The following is a 24,718-nucleotide window of genomic DNA, read 5'->3' on the forward strand; positions in this document are numbered from 1 at the left end:
ATGTAATTGCACATCTCCCACACATTGGGTTTGAAGCCTGTCGATAGCCGTGTAACGGTTAAACTCCACGTTGCAGTATATAATTTAGTGTTAAGTATAATTAACATTTCGTTTCATCCTCTCTTTAAATCCGTTCTGAGGACAAAAGTAGCCATGAGCTGTACAAGACTTTCACCGTGGCTGCTTTTACTGTAGCTGGAGAGTCTGTGGGACAGAAAGGATCTACACCTTTTCATGTGGCCCTTAAAACAGGGTATTCTCTCCACACACAGTATTATATGATAATCTGTGGCTTACCAGAGGTGTACATTTAGCCAACTTGAGTTGACTGTGCTGGTGACCATGGTATCTAAATCCATTCTTTTTTTTTTTGTGTAAGTATGTATATCAAACAGCATGTATCTACTCTAGAGGTGGTAATATTAACTAACACTACAGTGTTAGCAATTTTCAATTACTTGCAATTTCAGAAAATAGAATAATCTCAGAGAAATGCTCATGAATTGTTTTAAGGGGAGGAGGAGAAGGACTTTATATCTATTTGGGTTTTTTTACCTTGGTGTGGTAGTATAACCTTGGTGGGATGGTAATGTGTATTAAAATATGCATACAGATGGTACTTTTGGTGCGTCTTCACTGTTTTAGCACTTCATCCCTCTGAAAAGTGTAAAATGCAATAGTTTTAACCAAGGGCAAAAGTGTTCTAGCATCAAATGAGAATTAATAGTCTCCAGATGTTGAAAAAGTTCAGTACAGAAGGTCAAGCATATGCCTCTAAAGTATTTGGACACATGTGTGAGTTTGGTGCAATACAAAAGGTTGTCCCTCCCCAAAAATACCCACCAGTTTTAAAGTTTCACTTTCCACTTGTGTATCAATAGGTTTCCCTTCATGGGTCAGCCAGTGCCAGGCACTCAGACCAGTGAAGGCCAAAATCATATGCAGCAGGCAATTACACAGGTAATCCAGCTTTTTTTTTAAAAAAAAAAAAAAAAAAAATGTTTAATAATGTTAACTAGTTTTGGTGGTTTTTGTTTTCTTAAATGAATCGTGATTTAATATCCTTGTCTGTATGCTTTACTGAAATTTTCTAGGATGGAAGCTTGACACCTCAGATTTCTAGACCCAATCCTCCCAATTTTGGTCCTGGATTTGTCAGTAAGTACAGATTTAATAATTTATTGTACCTTGATGTTAAATTCTACAGTTCTGGTTTGTTTAAAAAAGAAATCATGAGAGGATTCTGTCTCACAAAAAAACGATCCTATTACTATTGAGTCATTACATCGTTACGATACCAGCCATTAAAGAAGTGCATAATAAAGGCTATTGACATTTTTTTCTAGCAGCTATCTTCAGAGAAACACCATAAGGAAAGAGAGAACACACAGAAAATTAGCATTGCATGGATTTGTGCGAGCGTAGCGGTCTATTAACTGACAGGCTGCCATGTGGAAAGCCTGGTGTTGGTTGTGTTGTGATATTGTGAGCTCAGCGAGAACAGTTTATGTTGTTGGGGGCAGTTTCTATTTCAGAAGCAAAAAGTTTTGTGTACCAGCATTGTCACTTTAGCAAATACCTATAAAAGCTTCAGTTAAGACTGGCTGGGAACCACGGTTGTTGAAAGCAGAAATATTTAGCACTAGTAGTACTTTGTATTCTTTGTTTCTGGTTGCCCCAGATCAATTGTAAATCCTGATCTCTCTAATGAGGGAGATTTGTTAGCAGAAATTAAAACTGAGCATATGTTGGGAGGGGAAGACCACATGTAAAAAAGCGTGTCTATCACTGCCAAAAATAAGAAACAGAAGTAAACACCTTCACCTTTTCCAGAAACTGGAGTAGCAGCACTGAGTATGCAATAAGGAGCTTTTGCAATATTATCTGTAGTAATTTCTGGTGAGATTTGACCTGGCCTCGCTCTGGTTGGGGCGGTGGTGGTGGTTCAAAGCATTTGAGAAAATCAGTTTCTAATTTCGGTAGGAATTATTCTTACCTGGAACTTGTTAATATTTCAGTACTTTCAGTTGCACTTTCACATTGCTCCTGTCTGCAGTTACTCTCCATCGTTTTCACTCAAATGTCCCTTCAGGTTATGCGATTAGTTTCACAGAATTTATCACTGAAAGAACGAGCGCCCCTCGAGACTGTAACTAGCTCTGTGAATCGATTTATTTGAGCTGTTAGAGTTGTTGACTGTCACTGACACTGTGACTGTTAAAATAGAAGGTGGTAGAGACTGGAGCACAAGGAGGACATGGTTATATTGAAATTGTAGCGTCACATTTATTGAGCAAACTTTGTTTGCAAGGAAGATCCACGCCGTGTTCCAAGTTACCCGTCTCGTTGCCGCAATGTGATCGGGAAACAAATGATACCATCACCAAACCTTCTCTCTTACCTTCTGGGCTTAGCGCAGATCAAGTGTTACCAGACACGATTGTTTTGCCTCGAGAAAAACATCTGGGAGCAGTGGACTGCTCATCATAGCCGATGAGCATTTCTCATTTGTAAAAAAGAGTAATGGCGGGGAGGAAGAGGCGCTGGTGCTGAAGGCCCTATGCAGGGGGCTGACAGTTATTTTTACAAAGACTATCTTGCATGTTTATAATTCTAATTTTATTTGCAGAAATAGTAATAAAAAGATTTTTTTTTCCTGTACAAAACTCTTGTGCAAACACCAGAATTAACGAGGCCATGTTTCCTGTAAATTTGTGTCCTTACTCCCTAATCTCTCTCCCTCTACCTGAGTGCTTCCAGAGGTCTTCCCCGTCTCCTCTCCTGTGGCACAGCAGGGTACCACCAGGTTCTGTTGCTGCTTTCAGAGCTGCGTTTGCTCACTACTAGAAGGTCCACATTTACTGGCTAGACAGTGGGCTGGTGTCTCTTGAAATTAAGAAATTATGTTAATACCCCTTTTCTCAATAAATATAGTAATTTGGATCTCTGTCTCCTTTACTCCGAGAGCTTGATGTCTCTTGAGATGTCAAATCTTGTGTCAAATTTGGCTGAACTTGACCAATGATTTCTTAAAATAAGGGGAGAACCTGCTTGTTGCAACATCATCTCTAAAAAGTAGATGTTCAACTTCAGCTTCATCTCTAAACAGTAGATGAGGGTTCACCTCCAGGATGAGATTGTATCATACTTAATTTCCCTTCTCTCTAGATGATTCACAAAGAAAGCAATATGAGGAATGGCTGCAAGAGACACAACAACTTCTTCAAATGCAACAGAAGTACCTTGAGGAGCAAATTGGAGCGCACAGAAAGTCGAAAAAGGCACTCTCAGCAAAACAGCGTACAGCCAAGAAAGCTGGCCGTGAGTTCCCAGAAGAAGATGCAGAACAGCTTAAACATGTCACTGAGCAGCAAAGCATGGTCCAGAAACAACTGGAACAGGTAATCGTCTGGGATCCAAACCAGTCACCTTAATACTAAGCTGTCACACTGGAATGACTCTTTCCTTCAAATTGTCTAAAAGACTGGTTTAAGCGCTTTAATGCAGTGAGTTTATTGAGAGGGAACCACTACGAATCACGTTTTGGTTTTGTGATGGCATTACTCTGCATTGCCAGTGACACTGGTGTTGTAGAAGAATAAGCTATGGCAAACATGATGACAAAAAAAATGGTTGAGTACTTGGGAAGAGGGGAAATTGCTCAGCAGAATGGTTTGCAGCAGAGTTCCTGGCACGGTGAAAAGCGTAAACGAAAGATTCAGAGGAAAGTCGTAGCAGGCCGGGTTTGTGTTGGGCTTGAATGAACTTAATCCTTTTCAGGTGTCCTTACCTCATCAGAACCTCTGGGTTATATGCCAGTCAGATGTTACTATTTGAAAAGCTCTTTTCATTACATCTTTAGTGTTAGTCTGCTTTTATGATCTGTCTAGTTCCTAGATGCTGATCATCATTTTGTGCTATCTGTTACTGTGTCATGGAATTGTACAGGTCAGAGGGATATCTGGAGTTCATCTGCTCTCCTGATCAAAGCAGAGCTAGTGTCACAGTTAAGTCAAGTTACTCAGCGTCCTGTCATTCAGGTTTTGTCAGTCTCCAAGGGTAGAGTTTTCCCACTGTCTCTGGGCTGTTGTTCCAATATGTAACCACTTTCACTTGGTTTTGGTTTTCTTTCTTTATATTCAGTTGGAATTTCACTTGCTACACCTTGTAGCTATGATTAGAGTTAAACCTGTGATAAGTTGGGTATAATCTACACTTTGGCCAACAGTATTGATTGCTCTGTTTCTCAAGACATTATCTGATGTGACTATCGGGCTCAGCTAGACCTGCTGAAAAAAATAAAAATGCTTTAGAGTTGTCCTTTATTAATATGAGGGGAAAAACTGGCAACAGGCTGCTTGGAATGAAGTTGTAAGTGATATCTGACCCTCAGGTTCTTCCCTCAGTGTTGCTTCAAGACAAAGTATGCACTGGGTCAAATATTAGTTGACTTGTCTTTTCACTGTGTGGAAGAGGGATGGAGCAGATAAATTATGTTTGTGTAATTTCTTCCTTTTTCTTTTTTTTTTCCCTTCCACAGGTAGAAATGTTGTAAAAAAATTCACTTTAACCTATCTTGTTCATACACACATCAGTGTAGTCTTACGGTGGAGTCATTTTGAAGTGAGAGCTGCTAGTCATGACATTGCTGGCAGAGTGATCCATTTAGTGATCCATAATTAAGTTTCTTTTATTCTTCATATGCTGCTGGTAGTCTCCCTCCACCAACCTTCAGCCACTGATTTAGACCAGTCACCCACACCCTGAACAGCACGTTGTTACATACGCCTGGACATGTTCCTGTGTGGCTGCCCTAAGTGATCCTGCTCTGGCAGGGGGGTTGGACTGGGTGATCTCTAGAGGTCCCTTCCAATCCCTGACATTGTATAATTCTAGGGTTCTATAATTCTACTTAGCAGGAGTTTAAATAAGGTTCTATTAAAGTATCTTTTTAAGGACCGTCTGTTTGAAGCAATTCACCCTGCTTTCAAATGGGATCAAGTAATTTTTCTGTAATCAAGCTTCCGTTAGTTTTTTGAAAAGGACAAAGTCTGTATATGTATGTACAGAGGGAAAACAGCTCTCAGATCCCTGTGAATTGCTGCTGCTAGACACAACCCTGGAGAAACTGGAGCTGACTTTGTGCAACACGACCTTGTGCCTGGCAGTGTTCTTAGCTGGGGCGCGGAGCCCTGCAGACAGTGCCCCCTTGTCTCCACGGCCAGCAGGGTGTGCGTGCTTTGGGAGGGTGTAAGTGCTTTGGCGTGACACCGTGCCTGCGCTGATAAGCTCTGCCTAGTTCTCCCCCACACAGTTCAAATCCCCAGGTTGATCTGCGCAGGTGGGCTCAGGTCCAGCCAGGTGCGGTCGGTGCTGGTCCAAGTACGGACACACGGCCGATCTGCCACTGTGCATCCCGAGGGGAGCATAAGTGGTTGGGGTGCCCCGTGGTACGGGCACGCGGAGCCAGTGCGGGCTGAGCGCTCGCTGCCCACAGAGAAGTCCTGGAGCGTTGGTCTGTGCGATGCAGATCAATCCAGCTGGTGACTTCACGCAGTGGCACCATTTATCTGGTGGTGTCGGTGCCAAGCCAGAGCTCATAAATCATCTTGGACCTGAAATTACTGTGTAAATAGCCTTTTGGGTGCATCTGTCCTGCATTGTGGAGTATGTGCTGTGATGTCTCCGTTATCCTGAGCTTTCTGGCTTGTCCCTTGCCCCAGATAAAGGAGAACGGTATCAAACATTTTTAATTATGTTATGGACTACCTCTGTCAGTACAAACAGCAAATGGAAGTTGTGAAAGTCATAATCTAACAAATAGAAGTGAGAGGAAGATTTTCCATAATGTATTATTAATCAGTGGATTACAAGTCCTTTTCTTTTTTGAGGGAGCAGTGCAGGCAGGTATTGGTTGTGTTTCTGGAGTGCTCGCTCTTGTCCAGTTGACACTGTCCTATCCTTCCACTGCCTTCTCCTGCTTGCCTTAAAAGTAAACTATTGGGCTGGACTTGTAGTGTTCAAGTTGAAGTTACTTTCATTCTGAAATTTAAACTTTTCAGACAGCAATTGACTGATGTTTGAGGGTCTGCCTGCGAATAATTGTGAATCTAGCTTGCTGTTTTCCTGTAAATTTCCATTTCAGTTACCTCTGCCAAAAATTTTTACTGATGTGTGTGTGAGGATCATCCATCTCACCGTTTCCTTTTTCCTGTCCCCAACTGTTGTTATCCTGTGCATGGATGGTAAGATCTGTAGGTCCATGATCACTTTTGGATTAGGTTTATATATTCTCTAGCACAGTGCAGTCTGGATATGCAATTAGAACTTTGAGACAGGTTTTTTTTCTAAAATTTTGGGATGGATAGTATTTCTATTGAATTAACAGCTATTTAGCCTTAAAATGGGAGAGAAAATAAGAGTCTGCAGAAATGCTGTTTTTTCCTGAGGTTAATCGTCTATTGAAATTATAATGGCGAGTTGCACGTTCTGTGCTGCTTACATAGTCAGCACATGTCCGAGATGAATAATGGCTTTTTTAATTTTTCAGATTCGAAAGCAGCAGAAAGAGCACGCGGAACTAATTGAGGAATATCGAATCAAGCAGCAGCAGCAGCAGCAGTGTGGGATGGCACCCCACGCTATAATGCCCGGCGTCCAGGCTCAACCACCAATGGTTCCAGGAGGAACGTCACCAGCGATGAATCAGCAGAACTTCCCCATGGTGGCACAACAGCTCCAGCATCAGCAACACCCGGTGGTAATCCCTGGGCAAGCCAACCCGACCAGAATGCCAAATTTATCAGGATGGCAATCTGCAAATGCCCCTGCAAGTCATATTTCCATGAATCCAGCAAGGATGCAGCCTCCGATGACACCGTTGCCAATTACTCCTGGTACGCCAGCTCCTGTGCCAGGACCAAATGCAGCCACACAGTCGGGGCCGCCGCCGAGGGTGGAGTTTGAGGACAATAACCCTTTTAGTGAAAGTTTCCAAGAGCGGGAAAGGAAGGAGCGCTTACGAGAGCAACAGGAGCGGCAGCGCATTCAGCTTATGCAGGAGGTGGATCGTCAGAGGGCCTTGCAGCAGAGGATGGAGCTAGAACAGCACGGCATGATAGGGTCTGAATTAAGTAACAAATCGTCCTTGTCTCAGATACCTTTCTTTAATTCTGATCTGCCTTGTGACTTCATACAAACTCCACGACCTCTCCAGCAGTCTCCACAGCACCAACAGCAACAGATGGGGCAAATTCTGCCCCAAGGTTCTGTGACTTCGCCTCCTGCCACGAACTTTATGCAAAGTGGCGAGCGAAGGCCGGTGGGACCAACAACTTTTGGACCTGACGTGTCTGCGGTTCCGGGTGGAGCCCCTAATTTCCATAACGTAAAACAAACTCATGGGAATCTCCCTGGGGCCACCTTTCCGCAGAACCAAGTCAGGCCTCCGTTTACTTCTGCTGTACCTTCATCCACAGTAGTCGGTAGTGGTGCCCCGTGTGGTTCGGACACTAGTGTGCCCCAGGGAGCAAACTTCCCTGGATCAAGCCAGTCTCTCATACAGCTGTACTCTGATATAATCCCGGAAGAGAAAGGAAAAAAGAAAAGGACACGAAAAAAGAAAAAGGACGATGATGCCGAGTCAATAAAAGCCCCGTCAACTCCACATTCGGATATAACCGCGCCATCGACTCCGACTGTTTCTGATTCTACCTCCACTCCCACAGTTAACACCCCTAACGAACTTTCACGTCAGCAAGATGAACAAGAGTCAGCAGAGTTAACGGGCCCATCGACGTCCAGCGTGGGAGAGGGCCAGACCTCTCCAGAGCTGGAGTGTAAGCTCCCCAGCAGCAGTCTGCCGCAGAAACAGCCGAGTGCAACTGCAGAGACTGAAAAGCCTAAACCAGATACCCCTACCAGCACTCAAGAAGTTAAACTAGAAAAGGCAGAAACTGATCAGTGCTCAGGTCAGGCCGAGCCTAAACCGGAAAATCCCAGCAGTATTAAGGTGGAAGAAGAAAAGGTCACATCACAGCCTGCCTCTTCAGCTCAGAGTCCAGCGCAGCCAGCTGGCATTCCAGCGGCCAAGGGGGAATCGGGGAACGAATTGCTGAAGCACCTGCTTAAAAATAAGAAGTCGTCGTCTCTTCTAAATCAGAAATCAGAGAACAGCGGCCGAACAGAAGAGGAGACTTCTGGGGATAAGAAGTTAACAGAGAAGCAGAATCCAGCTGAAGGAACGGTGAGCCTCTTTACTGGTGGTCATCAGCAGAGACAGGCTAGTTTGTGCCTTTACCGTGGGCGTTTGTGAAAGGTGGGGAGATGACCTGCCTGCACAAGGGTGGGCTAAACAGCTTTAAGGAGTTTTTACCTCCTTTCCTGCCTTTTCTTCGTGTGTAAACCACTTGGGTTGCAAAAAGTACAAATTGTAACAGGACTTCGTAGGTTGGTGTATTCAGAAATCATTAAAATGCAAAAAAATAGTTTTTATATAGGTAATTATGTCTAAATCTTAATCTTACCAAGATTAGGCAAGATTTTACGGTGTGACTCTTTCTTATTTGCTAGTATCTTTCTGTAAAGCACTGGGGACACCCGTATGCTGCTTTTTTTTTTTTTTGTGACTCCAGCCCAGCCATGTAGGAGGTGACCTGTGTGTGCCTTTGCAGAGGCAGAGGAGTGGGCTTCACCCCTTCGTCTGCACCATTTTGGAGTGTTCTGTGAATGAACCAAACACAGTTTTTGCCTGTGGAAATTGTATATTTTCTCTAATCTTAGTAGAGACTATGCTCTAGGATTTTTATCAAAAGTGTGAAATTGTTAAATCTCCTAAAATGGCTGCATTTCTGTGTTAACAGAATTTATCTCTAATTAATGTTGCTTTAATGGAAGGGAGCATTAATTCTTTATATTAATGGCATTATGTGATTTAATGATTTATAAGGTTCTTAGAAGCAGACCTAAAGAAAAGTGCTTTCTGTGGAGGTAGGATCCACTTTACACTTTGATTTGTTGGTCATTTTCTTGAAATATTTAACCTCTAAACTCTAAATACATCCTTGAAACAAAATATAAATGTATTCAAAATCAGCAAAGACTGATAAAATTACTTAGTTAAGTGTTAAAGATCCACCATTAAGACATGCATGACAGGAATAGTGATGAGAGTGCTTGTGGTAGAGGTCATGTAGAGTTGTTTAAAATAATAATTGCTAATAAGAAATTGGACTTCCCTTTTGGCTTACAAATGGTACAATCCAGAAGTGTTTCACAATACTACTTTTATTTCTAACCTCAAAATACATTTGTATTATATTAACTTACCTTTCTTCTGTAACCAAGTCTGGGTCTCATTCCACCCTCGTGAAAATCTCAGAGGTTGCGTGCACATGTGACTTTGTTTTAGGGAGTATTTCTGGTCTGTGGGTTTTTAGTGATGTTTCCAGGTGTCGGTGGTGTTAACAGTAAGTCATAATTCTGTGGGTAGGGCCAGCGCGGCAGTCAGGGTCGCTGGTTAGACAGCAAAATAAACAAACCATAAAACACAGTTTGTTATCAGTGAGATTTATTACACTCTGCATGTTCTTTTAGGCTATTGTGCAGTAAATTTGAATGAGGTGTATGTGAAAATGTCAAAAAATCTGCTTCCCTTATTTTTTTTTTTATTTTTTATTTTTTTGGTAAACCAGCAGACTGCAGGAAACCAGATGCAGGGTGCATTTGGGTGTAGTAACAGCCAGCTTCAGAGACCAGATGCTGGAGCTGAAACCAAGAAACAGAGAAATAAGCGAACTCAGAGGACAGGAGAGAAGGCAGCTCCTCGGTCCAAGAAAAGAAAAAAAGAAGAAGAGGAAAAGCAAGCGATTTACCCTAACGGTGATACTTTCATCCAGTTAAAGCAGGTAGGAATGCACGTGCTGGGTAACGCCTCCAGAGGACACTTGGAAGAGTGGGCTTCTCCTGGTGGAGACGACTTGATCATTGAGTTGATTTTTGAGTGCAGAGTGAGGAGAAAAAAAACTTCCTCAAAACTGGGAAATTGAAAATTTGGGGTTTGCTTCCATTTGGAAGATCTCCTGGCAGGCATTTGATAGTCTCAAAAACATGGAGTCCCTGTCAGCTCTGGCTGAACCGGCAGGGAGCCAGAGCTGCGGCTCCTACGGACACCTTAACAGAGAGATTTGAGTTTGACGGTTTTCTGATAGTGGGTGAATTCTGGTTATTTTTTTAAATTAGAAACCACCCTACTGACGTCTGGAGATTTGTAGTGCTTGTATGTTGTAGTTAAATTAATTCCTCTCCTTTTTTTTTTTTTTTCCTTTTAATACAGCAGCTTTCTCTTCTGCCTTTGATGGAACCAATAATTGGAGTGAGCTTTGCACACTTCCTTCCCTATGGCAGCAGCCAGCTAAATGGTGGAAATCGGCTTGTGGGAAGTTTTGGAAGTGCTACTCTTGACGGAGCTTCAGATTACTACTCCCAACTCATTTACAAGGTATGAGTTTAATCTGGATTTATGTTGTGTGCTCTCTGTGGGAAGAGAGGTTCAGGACAGTGTGACTACGAGCTGGTCAGATTTCCACAAGAAAATAATTTTCTGTGGCTGGACTAGATAGACAGTGCAGTGGTGAAAGAGTCACCGTTGTTTTACTCTCTGAAAGTGGAAATCAGTTCTGGAAACTGTTGTAAACTAATTAAAAACTACAAGTATTCCTTCTACAAACTGATGCTTAATAGCGAACATTGTAATTATAGTTTTGTGGAGCAGAAAAGGCTGAAGTCTCAGTCCTTTGCAAAGTCACTGAAAGCATTAACGCATTTGTTAATGTGAATTAAAGGGGAAATAGACTTTCTCATTTGTCCATTAAGCCCTAACTAAGAACCTGAGAGCTCTGAACAAATAGACTGGCTGTTGACGAGCTAATAACCCGCAGAATTTAAAACTCTGTCTCCGACATCAGAGCTGCAGTATTGGGAGAGCAGCAAGACAGTGAACAGACAGAATCAAATTTGCTGCTTGGCTACCCTTATATAAAAACTGCAGTAACTTCTTTAAAAATAGCAGTGTTTACTCCAGCCTTACATGGCACATGAGCTGAGAATGTGACCTAGCAGAAGTAGCTGCTGCGGTCAAAAGTAAGTAATAAGTATTAGCTTTGTAGACATAACTGCAAAAAGAACAGATCCTGAAGTTCTCATCCAATTTTCATTTAAAATACGGGAAGTTAAGTAAGGTAGCAGGAAGTAGCCTGGGAGTGCGAACTTGGAGAGCATCTGCTTCCCCGTGGTAACTGCTTCATCCTGTGAGAAATGTGAGATCACTTCCCTCTCAGTGAAAATCGAGGAAGCCGACTCGTTCATGTTGATGGAGAATCAGTGCTTCCCATCCTAAGTTCAGACCTTTGCTTAAACTGTAGGAAATCGTTGGGGCTTTCAAACCATTCCTGAAAACATTCTTTGTGCTTCTTTCAGTAGCGTGTACTGCTGGTGTAAAGTATTTCTCTGATAGTATCGTTGATACAAGACAAGCAAAGCGTCATGTCTTATGTGTAGATACTTTTATGTTATCTCGTCACATACTTGAGAATTAACTGCGGCTGCTTATCAGTGCTACCCCTGGGTGTGAAAATAAAGTGAGGGGGTTACATTATCGACTTGCTGGAACAAGGCAAGTTCTCACCGTGTGTTCCACAGCCGATTTATTATTCTTTAATCCCGTGCAGCAGAACAACCTGAGCAATCCTCCGACACCCCCAGCCTCTCTCCCTCCCACCCCGCCGCCGGTGGCGTGCCAGAAGCTGGTAAATGGCTTCGCAACCACTGAGGAACTTGCTGGCAAGGCTGGTATGTTAGGAGGTCATGATGGTAAGACTAATATGTATTGTTTCTGTAATAAATGAGTCAAGTTTGTAGCAAATTGCAAAATAGGTAACTGGGATGCTTTTCAGTTATCTTCTTTTATAAATACACTGTACCTGGACTCTTTAAGGTTGTAATCATTGTTGTCTACCTTTATTTTATGCCAGTATGATGTCAAATGATAGTTTTTTCCCTATTCCCTTTCAAAAACACGTTGAGAGCTCAAGGCACCCTGAAGAAATGAAGAAGGAAACTTCAGAATCAGTTTTTCATGTCCAGTACGAATGACTAACCAGTTAGTTGAGTGAGCTCAAAAGTGGTCTGCCCAGAATGTTTCCTCAGCAGGCTTTGTACACAGTCAGTATGTATTTTCTGATGCCTGTAATTCAGTCAATAAGACTGAATTTTCCTTTTCCTTTGTTGTTGCAAAGTTGTTGATTGATTTTTTAAAATTTTATTTTAAGTAAAGCAAAAATCCCCTCATACTGGCAGAAGGCACACTGAAAAGCCTTTTGAGCCCTTTTTGCTCCCAATTTGCAGGTTTTTTTGTAAATACAGAGATTAATCTCAAACTGTCAAAAATTCTGAACTGCAAGTGGATGAGGGTGGGGTGACCGTCTGCTGTAACATCTTGGTTGTATCAGGGAGCCACCAGTACCCCGATATACGGAATGTACATCAAAGGACGAGCTGTACAGATGTCTCATTGTGCTCTGTGTTTCTGGTTTTAGTTACCAAAGCTCTGGGACCAAAGCAGTTCCAGTTGCCTTTCAGACCGCAGGATGATTTGTTAGCAAGAGCAATGGCTCAGGGCCCTAAAACTGTGGATGTTCCTGCTTCACTTCCAACACCACCTCACAACAATCAGGAGGAGTTAAGGTAGGTTTCCCTTGACATCTTCAAAAACACACTTAGAGCAGAAAACACCCCAGTCCTGCTCTGTTTCTGGTACCGTGTGAGAAATGCTCCCTGCAAAGATCTTTCCTTTTGCGTCCCTCTCACTTGCCTAGCCGAAAGTTGAGTGTCTTTGAGGCACCAAAACTCGTGCGTGGATGAGGGTGAATGGGCTGGTGAACATTTAAATCAGAAAGTTTAAATATTAAATACTAATTTTTTACGTGAATAGATGGAGCCCTGGGGAGCAGACAGGTCTGTGATGGAGCCTGGGCTCTGTTAGTGCCTCTGGTTTTCCTCACGTATGTTTCCCAAGAAACCCCCATGTTCAGTGTGGTACGAGGTACACAGAGTTAAAGACCTGTCACGTACTTGGCATTCCATGACTAGTAGCAAGAAGCAAGTTCATTTTAGCTCCCCATCATGATTTAATAACTTCAGCTTACCAAAGGCTTTTTGGGTTTTCGTTCCAGGGTTCAAGATCACTGTGAGGACAGGGACACTCCTGACAGCTTTGTTCCTTCTTCCTCTCCTGAAAGCGTGGTGGGAATGGAAATCAGTAGGTATCCAGACTTGTCGGTTGTAAAGGAGGAGAACCCAGAACCTGTACCGTCTCCCATCATCCCCATCCTCCCTAGCAGTACTGGAAAAGGTGAGACTGCAGCAGAATGGAGTCAGAACTAGGCACCTTTCTTCATTCACGTATGTGTGGGGTTAACCCAGTGTATTTTGTTTCGCTTTCAGGTTCAGAAGCCAAAAGGAATTACATAAAAGCAGAACCTGGTTCAGGAGCGCTGCCTGGTTCTGGCTTCTTCGCCTCACAGCTTGGGCCGTCCCAGAATGGTCCTAAATCCGGCCTTATATCTGTAGCAATTACTTTACATCCCACAGCTGCTGAGGTAAAAGAAATAAGCTTTTTTTCCATATACCAAGTACAACGACGGTTAATGTATTTTATATATAGTGAGTCTGAAGGCGTTGGAGCAGAGTACAGCAAAGCAGCTGTTGCAGTCTTGTAGTGATTTATATTATTGCCGTTGTAACTGCCTGTCTGATAGAAACAAGGGCATGTTTTTATTACTGTTCTTAGAACATCAGCAGCGTCGTAGCGGCATTCTCCAACCTGCTCCACGTCAGAATCCCCAACAGTTACGAGGTCAGTAACGCTCCAGACGTCCCATCCTCCATGGCAGCTGCCAACAGTCACCGAGTGAACCCCCCCGTGGAGTACAGGCACCACCTCCTGCTTCAGGGTCCCCAGGCGGGATCTGTGGGACCTGCCCGCATTGTAGGCTCTTACGGGCTGAAGCAACCGAACGTGCCCTTTCCTGCAAACAGCAATGGTGAGTGGGCACTAACCCTCCAAAGTGTTCATCACCAGAATTTCAACTGAGCCAGCATTCCTGCGTTTCAGCCTCACCAATTCATGCTCTAGAATGAAATAATGGATTCTTATTCTAAATAATTCTTCTCTCTTGTTAAGTGATCAGTACACGTGGACCTGCTCCTGATGTTGACCATAGCTTACTAGGTCTGATCCATCTCTGATTTCCATTGTGTTATCTGCATTGCTGCCAGTGAGGTATTTCTTCCAGTAGTTCTCAACACTGTTAGTTTTTTTAAATCCAGTCTGATTTTAAATCCGTCATTCAGAAAGATTGTTCCTTTGCCAGGAAACTTGACGTAGCTGTTCAAACACCTAAGTTGATTTAGTTATTCCTTTCTCATACAGAGATGTATTTTTGCCTTGTTCAGATGGTTGGTTTTGGTCTAGCTTAAACAATTTTGTCATCAGGACATAGTTTAAAGCCTGACTTCCATGCCCTGTCCAGGGGGATGCTACTCCTCTGCACCACTGAAGAATACTGGGGCTTCTCATAAATTTGATTTAATCTGCTACAGCTTCTAACAGACGTCTGTCTTTTCCAGGTATAGCTGGCTACAAGGATCACAGTCAGAATATGGCAGAAGGCTCAGCACTGAGACCCCGATGGTGCTCTCACTGCAAAGTTGTGGTTCTTGGCAGCGGTGTGCGGAAGTCCTTCAAAGACCTGCCTTTCCTTAAACAGGTACTGTGGCTGGAAGAGTTTTGAGCCTGTAGGGATGAATGAGGCAACAAAGCCAACTGTCCTGCTGACTGATACTGCTCCCAGGTTTCTTTCTGTGTGCCCCCTAATCCAGAACGGGACATTCAAGCACATTTGTAGTACAAATAAGAAATGGCAGACTTGTTACTCCTAGAAAATAAATTTGAGTAAATTTCATAAAACAGGTCCCATATATGGCAGCTTCCTAAATTCTTCTACCAACTTTCTTTCCATGACAGCTTCAGGGACCTTAATTCAAAAAGTGCCATGTTGCAACGTCAGGAAGTATTGTAAGAGGAGGAATAGTTGAACTCCTTTTGAGCAGGAATCAGACTGCAGTTTCAATCTCTTATATTTATGTCAGGGACTGTCGTTCACTCAAAAAGTGCTGTTGCTTTTCCAGTGAGATTGAGATAATTACACGACAAAGGTATATAGTCAAAATTTATACTCAAAAGTGATGGGTTCATGTAGCCAGAACGGCCCTGAATTCCCAGTAATGTTTTGCAGATGGATCAGTAAGATGAAATAGTACGATCTGTCTCTGATAGGACTGAAACGAGATGTTCTTTTGCCATCTAAAGATAAAAGAAAATGGATTTTACTTTGTGGGTGTGCCTATGGAGCAGATGGGTGCATGCTAGAGAATGTTTTATTTTGATTGTTAAACTTCTGCTAAAGGCAAGAAATGCTGAAGAACAAGGTTGTAGGTGGTGGCAACGTCAGAGGTCAAATAATCAAGTATATATATCACAGTATTGCTCGATATTTCACAAATGTTCTACAAAGAAAGAGTTTCTAGCGAGATTGGAAGACTTGTTTCATTACGCTTATTATGTGAAGGACGGTATTAAAGTGCACTTCTGATAATCTTCCTTGTTTGATTCCCAGGATTCTCAGGAAGGCTCTGATAAAATGAAGGACATTGTATTCTGTAGCAACAACTGCTTTGTTCTTTATTCAGCAGCTGTGCAAGCAAAAAACTCTGAGAACAAAGTAAGTATCAGATGCTGGGAGATCCTAGTGAGCAGGAATCGTTGCGGCTGTTCTTTTTTTGAAGAATAGAAAGAGGACAACGGGGAAAGTTTGCATTTCATTTTAGAGGTTTATAAATGAACTGCTCTGTATTCAGATGTTGAGATTCTGAACCAGCAGCACGAAGTAAAATTGCTTTTGCAGGAGAATTTTTTGTCTGACAGATGCATGGCAGAGCAGCAGCCACCTTTCGCTGTCCTCACAGGCTTTGAAGATGCAAAAAAGCAATCCTCCGAGTTCTCTGGGCATTGTACCGAACCATTGATAGCTCTTTAAAGGCTATATTCTGCATTTTGATTTGGCTTATACAGTAAAAAAAAAATAAATTAGAGCTGTGCAAATAAATACTGAACAGTGAGTTTGCAAAAAGGCTTTTGTTTGTTCAATGTAACTGGAAAAACACAGTCCTAGTCCGTTACTTTGCTTGGGCAAAGCTGCTCTGTTAAAGCACTAATTACCAAAACACCAGTAAAGAGCCTGCTAACTGACAGCGAGGAGGAAAAAGCGGTTCTAGTTGCTGAAGAAGGACACTGTAAGAAATTTGTTGAACTGGAATTAGGCTGGGGGCTTCTCTCAGGTGGTCCCGAGGTGTGCTGTGTCCTCCACCAACACACACTGCTGGTGTGAGACAGCTGAGAGGGACTCAGCATTTCCACGTAGGGCACTCCGTCATCCAGGTTTATTCCGTTCCAAAGGAAAAGAACTTTAATTTTCCCTCAGTTTATTCGATTACTGAAAGTGGAGCAGACTAAATGGAAGCGTAAACAATCCTACCAACTGTATTTTCTCATAGATAAGATTTTTTGAGTACTTTTTTTAACTAGCTTGGTTTCTACTGTTTTTGGTTCAAGTGTAGCTTTTTTTTCCCCCTAAACTGGTGGACACACAGGCCGTGTGCTTCACTCCTTACCTAATTAGTGCCTTCCCATAGTTGTATGTTTACTCTAGGATTTGCAGCCTTCTTTCTAATGCATCCTACTTATTTTTTCAGAAGAAATTTAAAAAACCCAAACAAACCCTGGAGGAGAAGATCAATGTGTGTACATCCACATCCTTTTAGTGTCCCATGTAGCTCATTTTCACTAGTATTTCAACATTTCTGCACAACTGCATCAAGTTAATTAAATGTCATGTTCAGCCTCTTGATCCTTTCATTTACTCTTTCAAGATTAATCATACAAACCGCATTAAGCACTTTCTAATCTAAACTTCCTTTGTTGTTCTTGTTTTCCCCTGGTTTTCTTTTTAACAAATCTCTGCAAGTATAATTCTTGTTTACTGTGATTGAATAGTTAAGTCCTCAAGGCATATGTAATCTAGAGCCCTGCAGGAATTTCCTCCTCATTTGTTTCCAGGAAAAATATGTGGCATTAATTCCAAATCTTCCCCTTCTACCAAATAACAAGATTCTTACTCTTCAAATAAAATCCTGTGACCCATATTTTAAGGTCATTTTGTATTGTAACAAAACCTTTCTAAAAATACCTAAATGCTAAATCCGTGGGTTATATCTGGTCTAGGGCAACTGAGCAGTTTTTCACTGAAAACCCAGACAAAGGATTATTTGTGTTTCCTCTTCTGCATTAAAGGGCACCCCACTCTGGGTTGTCTGGGAGAACTTTTGTGCTCTGTAGCCTGGCACAAGCTCCGATGACATGAGTCAGAGTAATTTCCATCTTTCTCTGTTGCTGCGTCAGAATTTTAGATGTTCTGAGTGTCCTCCTCCGTACCGACCTGACAATGTTTTCAAAATCCATTTGTTTCCAAGACCTGACAATGTTTTCAGGATCCGGTTCGGGATTTTGTGTTCTCAAGAGTTTTCTGTTGATTTAGCAGGAGTCGGTTCCGTCTTTGCCGCAGTCGCCGATGAAGGAGAGGCCGCCCAAGGCATTCCATCAGTACAGCAACAACATCTCCACTTTGGACGTCCACTGCCTGCCTCAGCTGCAGGAAAAGGTTTCTCCACCATCGTCGCCCCCCATCATGTTCCCCCCCGCGTTCGAAGCAGCCAAGGTAGAGGCGAAACCGGATGAGCTTAAGGTAACGGTGAAGCTAAAACCGAGGTTAAAAGCAATACACAGCAGTCTTGACGACTGTCGGCCTCCAAGTAAGAAATGGAAAGGAATGAAATGGAAAAAGTGGAGCATTCAGATCGTGATTCCTAAAGGATCATTCAAACCTCCGTGTGAAGAAGAAATAGATGAATTTCTTAAAAAACTGGGCACAACCCTTAAACCAGATCCTGTGCCTAAGGACTACAGGAAATGTTGCTTCTGTCACGAGGAAGGTGACGGACTAACTGATGGACCAGCGAGGCTTCTTAACCTGGATTTAGACCTTTGGGTCCATTTGAACTGTGCTCTTTGGTCTACGGAAGTCTACGAGACACAAGCTGGTGCCTTAATAAACGTGGAACTAGCACTGCGAAGAGGCTTGCAGATGAAATGCATGTTTTGTCACAAAATGGGTGCCACCAGCGGTTGCCACAGGTTAAGGTGCACCAATATTTACCACTTTACCTGTGCAATTAAAGCACAATGCATGTTTTTTAAAGACAAGACCATGCTTTGCCCCATGCACAAACCAAAGGGAACTCACGAGCAGGAGCTCAGTTACTTTGCGGTCTTCAGGAGGGTCTACGTTCAGCGCGACGAGGTGCGGCAGATCGCCAGCATCGTTCAGCGAGGAGAGCGGGACCACACTTTCCGTGTGGGGAGCCTAGGTGCGCCGCCTGCCGCAGCAGATGCAGGCCTTCCACTCCTCGAAGGCGCTCTTCCCCGTGGGTTACGAGGCCAGCCGGCTCTACTGGAGCATGAGATACGCAAACCGGCGCTGCCGCTACCTCTGCTCCATCGAGGAGAAGGACGGGCTCCCGTTATTTGTCATCAAGGTCGTGGAGCAAGGCCACGATGATCTGGTCCTTACCGACACAACACCAAAAGGTAAATTTTGTGAACGGCGATCGTGACTCTCGGGGGTTTGGTAACTGTTTTGTGGCTACTGATACTTGTGGTATGATAAACCTTTGAGTAAGTGTTGCAGACACTGTTCCAATGTCGTGTTTATAGTGAGCTTCCAGGGCCCGGTTTCAGTATTGTGCTGTGAAGAGTGAGGACGCCTTTGAAGAAATTGTATAAGCTGCAAATCAGACAACTTGCTACGAGTTCACAGAGGAGACCCAGGATTGAGTATTGAAAATGAATTAAAACAGTAGGAATGTCAGCGTAGGTTTCCTTTCTTGAAAAGTGACTTTACAGCTGGAGTTTCTAAGCAATAAGAAGACAGTTGTTCTCAGGGCAGGTAACTGATCTTAAAAGCTTCATTCCCAAGAACGAAAAATGCCGTCCTTGTTTGGGATTTGGTCAGGAAAAAATAGCAACTCGCCAAAGGATTCTCCACTTCACTTCGTAGACGCCGGCCTGCCTGCGTGTGCAGCTGGAGACCGAATGCGTTTTCAACTTTGGTTTCTGGTTCCTGAACTCCCCAGGCATTTGTTTTAAAACCAGTGCAATCGACTTTTTTTTTTTTGATCACTGTAATTCTTTCCCGTATGGCTGTGTAGGTGTGTGGGATAAAATCTTGGAGCCCGTTGCTTCTGTTAGAAAAGAATCTGAAATGCTCCAGCTGTTTCCCGGCTATTTGAAAGGTGAAGACCTCTTTGGTTTGACGGTCTCTGCAGTGGCCAGGATTGCTGAATCGGTGAGTCTTCACCACCCCACTCCTTGCTGGATCACCCCAAATTGTTGGATACACACACGAGGAGGGGAACAGGGAGCAGTGTGGCAAAGTGAATGTTCCATTACACACAATTAATGTATAATTGCTTGTATTTTTTTTTTCCTCTTCTTCTTTGTCTGTTTTTTCGCAGCTGCCGGGGGTTGAGGCCTGTGAGAACTACACTTTCCGCTACGGCCGCAACCCCTTAATGGAACTCCCTCTTGCCATCAACCCCACGGGCTGCGCCCGTGCCGAGCCTAAAATGAGTACCCATGTCAAGAGGTTTGTGTTAAGGTATTTTGTTTTAATTTCACATAGTACAGCCCAGGGTTTATAGGCTGCTTAGGGTTATTTGTGCTTTCGTCTGCTGCTTACAAACCCTGTCGTCGTCTTTGGCTGCGTATGTGCATGCCCGGATCGGAGGGATCGCTTCGTTGTCTCTGCTAGCTGGCTTTAAGTGTCTGTACGTCCCAAAGAATTTTTGAGTGGGTTTTGTGGCCCTTTTCGGAGAACTCTTCAGTTTTTTCTTGTGTTCTTTCCTGTTACATGCCCAATTCCTACAGGCCTCACACCTTGAATAGCACCAGCACATCGAAGTCCTTTCAGAGCACAGTTACGGGAGAACTGAACGCGCCTTACAGTAAGCAGTTCGTCCATTCCAAGTCCTCTCAGTACCGCAAAATGAAAACCGAATGGAAGTCCAACGTGTACCTCGCTCGCTCGCGTATTCAGGTCAGTCCAGGAAATGCAGGTTTAAAAAAAAATTACTGACACTTTTACTGATATCTGTTTTTATATGCATTTTGTATTTTGTGTATCTTTTATATGTACAAATATTTATATAAAATTTATATTCTGAAATTGAAACTAAAGCTACTGCAAAATTCTTTGGAGTCTCATCTCAATATGGGCAATTTTTCATGTGACAAATCATTCCATAGATTTATCTTAAGTAAGATTTCTTTCTGAGAATTGTAAACACCTTAAAAATTCATTTGTTACAGTCCTATTAACAAAAAGTATTCTTTCCAGTGTTGGGGGGTGGGGGTAGGCTAGTGTATTTCTCAAAAATTTAATAAAACTGACTAAAACTACACAGTGGGAGTACGACACGCGCAGACCAAGCAGAGTGAAGTGGTGTGAGATAGCGTGAGGGCTTCGAAATGTGTCTGCCTTGGTAATAATAAGAAATGGGTGGCTTTAGGTAACTGTTGGCCGGCCGCTGCACGGACTGATTTGCAAAAGCGTCGTAACTGACCTCACTGCAGACACGATGGTTGTTTATTTTAGGTTGATCTTAACCGCGCTGCTGCGTTCCTCTTAGGTTTCTCCACCCTGGCGGGGCTCGCTTTATCTTTCAGTGAATTTACCATCCTTGCAGTCAGGTGTCAGGTGTAAAGAGCAGTTTTCTCACCCAGGCAGCAGCCACGTACGTTTTCGTGCATCTTAAAAGCTGAACGTGAAGCTGGATTCTACATCACCTGTTACTTCTTCGTGCTGCTTCGTTCTTCCTGGCTCGTTTACTTTTCATGTGATTTTCTGAAGAAACAGGTTTGGGGCAGCATAAATGTAAATTTATTGCAGAATTCTAAATCTCAACCTATTCTTTTGTAGGGCCTGGGCTTATATGCTGCTAGAGACATTGAGAAGCACACTATGGTCATTGAATATATCGGAACTATTATCCGGAATGAGGTAGCAAACAGGAAGGAGAAGCTTTATGAATCCCAGGTACGGGTGGTGCTTGTTCACTGCTTCTCTCCCCTTTCAAACAGGAATAGAACAAAGCAGGTGCTGTTCTTCCATGTGGTGAGTTCAGGTCCCCTGATTTCTGTTTTCTGCTGTGCTGTAAACACAACAGGCTGAAAGTCTAACTAGGGGAGCCGGCAGTGTTTCGGATCAAAGGATCAAAGTATTTAATAATAATATTTAATAAATCACGTATCCCTGCAGCCAGGCCAGTAACATGTATCCTCTGTCCAAGAGGACAAAGAGCGAGCTCGGACAGAGATGTCAGGACCTTAAATTTTAATGAGAACTTCTTTACATTTAAGGCAACTTCCTCTGTGTAGCTCAGCAGTATTGCAACAAACAGTTAGTACGTTTTTTGTGAAGATCCTCGATGAAAGGCAGTGCAGTCTCCCAGGGCAGTACTAATTGAGCACGAATTGATGTTTGTGACCCGTCCGGTCCCTCGCAGACCGCTGAGGGTCCGGGCAGTGTGTGACTCGCGCTTTGCCTCGTGAGCCAGTGGCCAGAGCCTCTCCCTGAGGGCAGGAGAATGTGGGAGATAAACCCCCACGCTTGCTTCAGCGTAATCTCGGACAAATTACGTAAGATCTCCAAGAGTCTGTTTTCCAATTCTGTTTTTCAGAACCGCGGCGTGTACATGTTTCGCATTGACAATGACCACGTCATCGATGCGACGCTGACGGGAGGTCCTGCCAGGTGGGTGGCTCGGGAGAGATCTCTCACCTCGCTCCGGGAAGTCGTCCCCGTTCCCCAGCCTGGGGCTCTTCCCGAGGGATTCGAGTTGGTGGTTTTCTCAGTGGTTTTTCTTCTCTGAGCTGGTATGTCCAGCCTTCGATCTGTTCTGCTGAAATAATGTCGTCGTCTTCATTAACTTTTCTCATCTTTGGGTTTCGTGGCAGCTATGAAGAAAGAACGGAAATTTTTTTTTAACGCTTGATGTTTTTTTGACATTTTCTAGGTTAAGAAACAAGTACAGAGTAAATATAATTGTATGTGGCAAGTCAGTGCGCCCCTGAAGCCAAGGTCCTTCGAAGGTTTGGTTCAGATTTGCTTCAAGGGATGCGTTTTTCTAAAGGTCACTTTTTCAAACTCTGTTTTCATAGGTACATCAACCATTCGTGTGCGCCCAACTGCGTGGCTGAGGTGGTAACTTTTGAGAGAGGACACAAAATTATCATTAGCTCCAGCAGGAGAATCCAGAAAGGGGAGGAGGTAGGGCTGCCTTGTTCGATTGCACTTCCCTGCGGCTACTCACGGTATTTCCAGCTGCTTGAGCGATTTCTGTGGCCGCGTCTGCATTGGGGAGGGAGGCGGGAGCGACGGTTCCCTTCCCCTCTTTCCCGCCACACCCTCCAGGATCCCAACCGTGTTTTGCTCCCTAAGCCGTGGGCGTGGGGGAAGCCGCGGTCAATCCCAGCTGATCCGTAACCGTTCTTCTGCATCTTCTTCCAGCTTTGCTACGACTATAAGTTTGATTTTGAAGATGACCAGCACAAGATTCCATGTCACTGTGGAGCTGTAAACTGCCGAAAGTGGATGAACTAGAATGCATTCCTTGCTGTCTTTGAGGGTTGCTTGTCCCTAGGAAGAAGTGATTCACGTTTTTTGATTTTGTCGACAGAAAATTGTTGCCTTTTTTGAAGGGGGAGAAAGGAAAAAAAAAAAATCACTTCTGGACGTAAAGATTTCTACTCAAGTATTTAAAAAGAAGAAAAAAAAAAAAGAAAAAAAAGAAAAACAAGCACCAGAAGCAAGCCGGCAAAATCTGAAGCCAACTTTCCAGACACATGGAGGTTAAACTGAATTAACAGAATGGTCCAGCACTTTTGTTTTTGAGCTCACTAAGGAGAAACTGTTTAACTTGGGCAAAGAACCGATGGCCGACCTGCGGGAGTGCAGGGGGGCACATATGAATGTAAGACTGAAATCACCAGCGAAAGGGAGAAGTCCAAAGTGCTGGCCACAGCCTTATTTGATAAAGGGGCAGGCCCTCTAATTAAAGAAAAATTTTAAATAAAAGTAGACACCACTGAACAAGGAATGTACTGAAACGACTTCCTTAGGGATAGAGCTAAGGGAAAAAATAACTTGCACTAAAATACATTTAAATACTTGATTCCATGAGTCAGTTTATTGTAGTTTTTGATTTCTGTAAAATAAGAGAACCTTTTTGTATTTATTATTGAATAAGTGAATGAAGCTATTTTTAAAAAGAAAGTTAGAAGAAAGCCAAGCTGCTGCTGTTACCTGCAGAACTAACAAACTCTGTTACTTTGTACAAAAGTGTAAATATTTTGAGAAAGAAAAAAAATACAGTATAAAAATAGTTATTGACCAAATGCTACCAGACTCTGCAGCAGTTCGGGTGCTTATTATAAAACGTCAATAGGGATGTTACAATATGATCTCATGTGTTACCAGACACGCGATTGCAATTCCGGAATAACCAAAATCTCAGAGAGCGAGAGGGAGTTTTTTACGTTTCGAGCAGTCTCAACTGTGGTCTTATGCGAATTTTTTTAAGTAAAACCTTAAGCCTGGTTAAGGGCGTGTATATTACAACTTCGACTTTTGTAGATGTTCGGGAGTAATTTAGATTAATTTTATTTGTATTATATTGTTGCATCCCTATTTCTTAAGTCAGGTTTTTTGTGCTTACAATTTGTGATAACTGTGAATAACTGCTAAAACCACCCAAAATAGAGGCTGGACATTGTTTTTTTTCTCTTCAAAAGTAGTCCAGATTAGGTGACTGTTCAGCCTACATTAAATGATGTAAAGAGCATAGAGTCATGTAGTTGGAGCTTAAGTCTGATGCGATAGCCTTCTTAAAAGGAAAACAAGGAAAAAAAATTAGATGTAATTTGCTTGCAGCTGCAGGACTCTGGCAATAGGGGTTTGGAAAATGTAATTTAAAGATGTGTTTGTATGGATTGTTTTTGTTTACATTTCTTTAAAAAAAATAAACACTGTTTTGTGTTTGCTTGTAGAAATTTAATCAGCATTTTGAACCAGGTTAGCTTTTTATTTTGTACTTAAAATTCTGGTACTGACACTTCACAGGCTAAATATAAAAAAAATGAAGTTTTTTTTTTGTGTGCACAATTAAAGTGGACTGTAAACTGTTGGTATATTCAGTAATACAGTTCTGAACTTGTAATGTATATGGCATGATGTATTTTTATCTTACAGAATAAATCAATTGTATATATTTTTCTCTTGATAAATAGCTGTATGAAATTGTTTCTTGAATATTTTTCTTCTCTTGTACAATATTCCAACATCCTACCAGTATTTGTCCTACAGTTTTTTCTGTTCTGTATAATAGTATCTAATGTTGGCAAAAAAAATACAAAAACACCACAAAAAAA

At 42.7% G+C, this 24,718-nt stretch overlaps 1 protein-coding gene across 1 annotated transcript in view; it reads left to right on the plus strand.

Annotated features, from left to right (window-relative positions):
* Positions 1 to 24,718, plus strand: part of LOC104281017 (histone-lysine N-methyltransferase 2C-like) — a 67,451-nt gene extending 42,733 nt beyond the window's left edge. Inside the window, 22 exon segments of the mRNA XM_009878867.1 lie at positions 882 to 960; positions 1,095 to 1,158; positions 3,169 to 3,401; positions 6,551 to 8,245; positions 9,693 to 9,917; positions 10,334 to 10,498; positions 11,727 to 11,868; positions 12,594 to 12,741; positions 13,230 to 13,408; positions 13,501 to 13,655; positions 13,847 to 14,099; positions 14,686 to 14,825; positions 15,735 to 15,839; positions 17,715 to 18,598; positions 18,600 to 18,820; positions 19,441 to 19,577; positions 19,747 to 19,877; positions 20,159 to 20,327; positions 21,210 to 21,326; positions 21,970 to 22,043; positions 22,451 to 22,559; positions 22,800 to 24,718. Coding sequence (XP_009877169.1) covers positions 882 to 960; positions 1,095 to 1,158; positions 3,169 to 3,401; positions 6,551 to 8,245; positions 9,693 to 9,917; positions 10,334 to 10,498; positions 11,727 to 11,868; positions 12,594 to 12,741; positions 13,230 to 13,408; positions 13,501 to 13,655; positions 13,847 to 14,099; positions 14,686 to 14,825; positions 15,735 to 15,839; positions 17,715 to 18,598; positions 18,600 to 18,820; positions 19,441 to 19,577; positions 19,747 to 19,877; positions 20,159 to 20,327; positions 21,210 to 21,326; positions 21,970 to 22,043; positions 22,451 to 22,559; positions 22,800 to 22,892 — 5,518 coding nt within the window. The 3' untranslated portion in view covers positions 22,893 to 24,718.

This window comes from Apaloderma vittatum, unplaced genomic scaffold (genome assembly GCF_000703405.1).
Source record: "Apaloderma vittatum isolate BGI_N311 unplaced genomic scaffold, ASM70340v1 scaffold7001, whole genome shotgun sequence".
NCBI lineage: Eukaryota > Metazoa > Chordata > Aves > Trogoniformes > Trogonidae > Apaloderma > Apaloderma vittatum.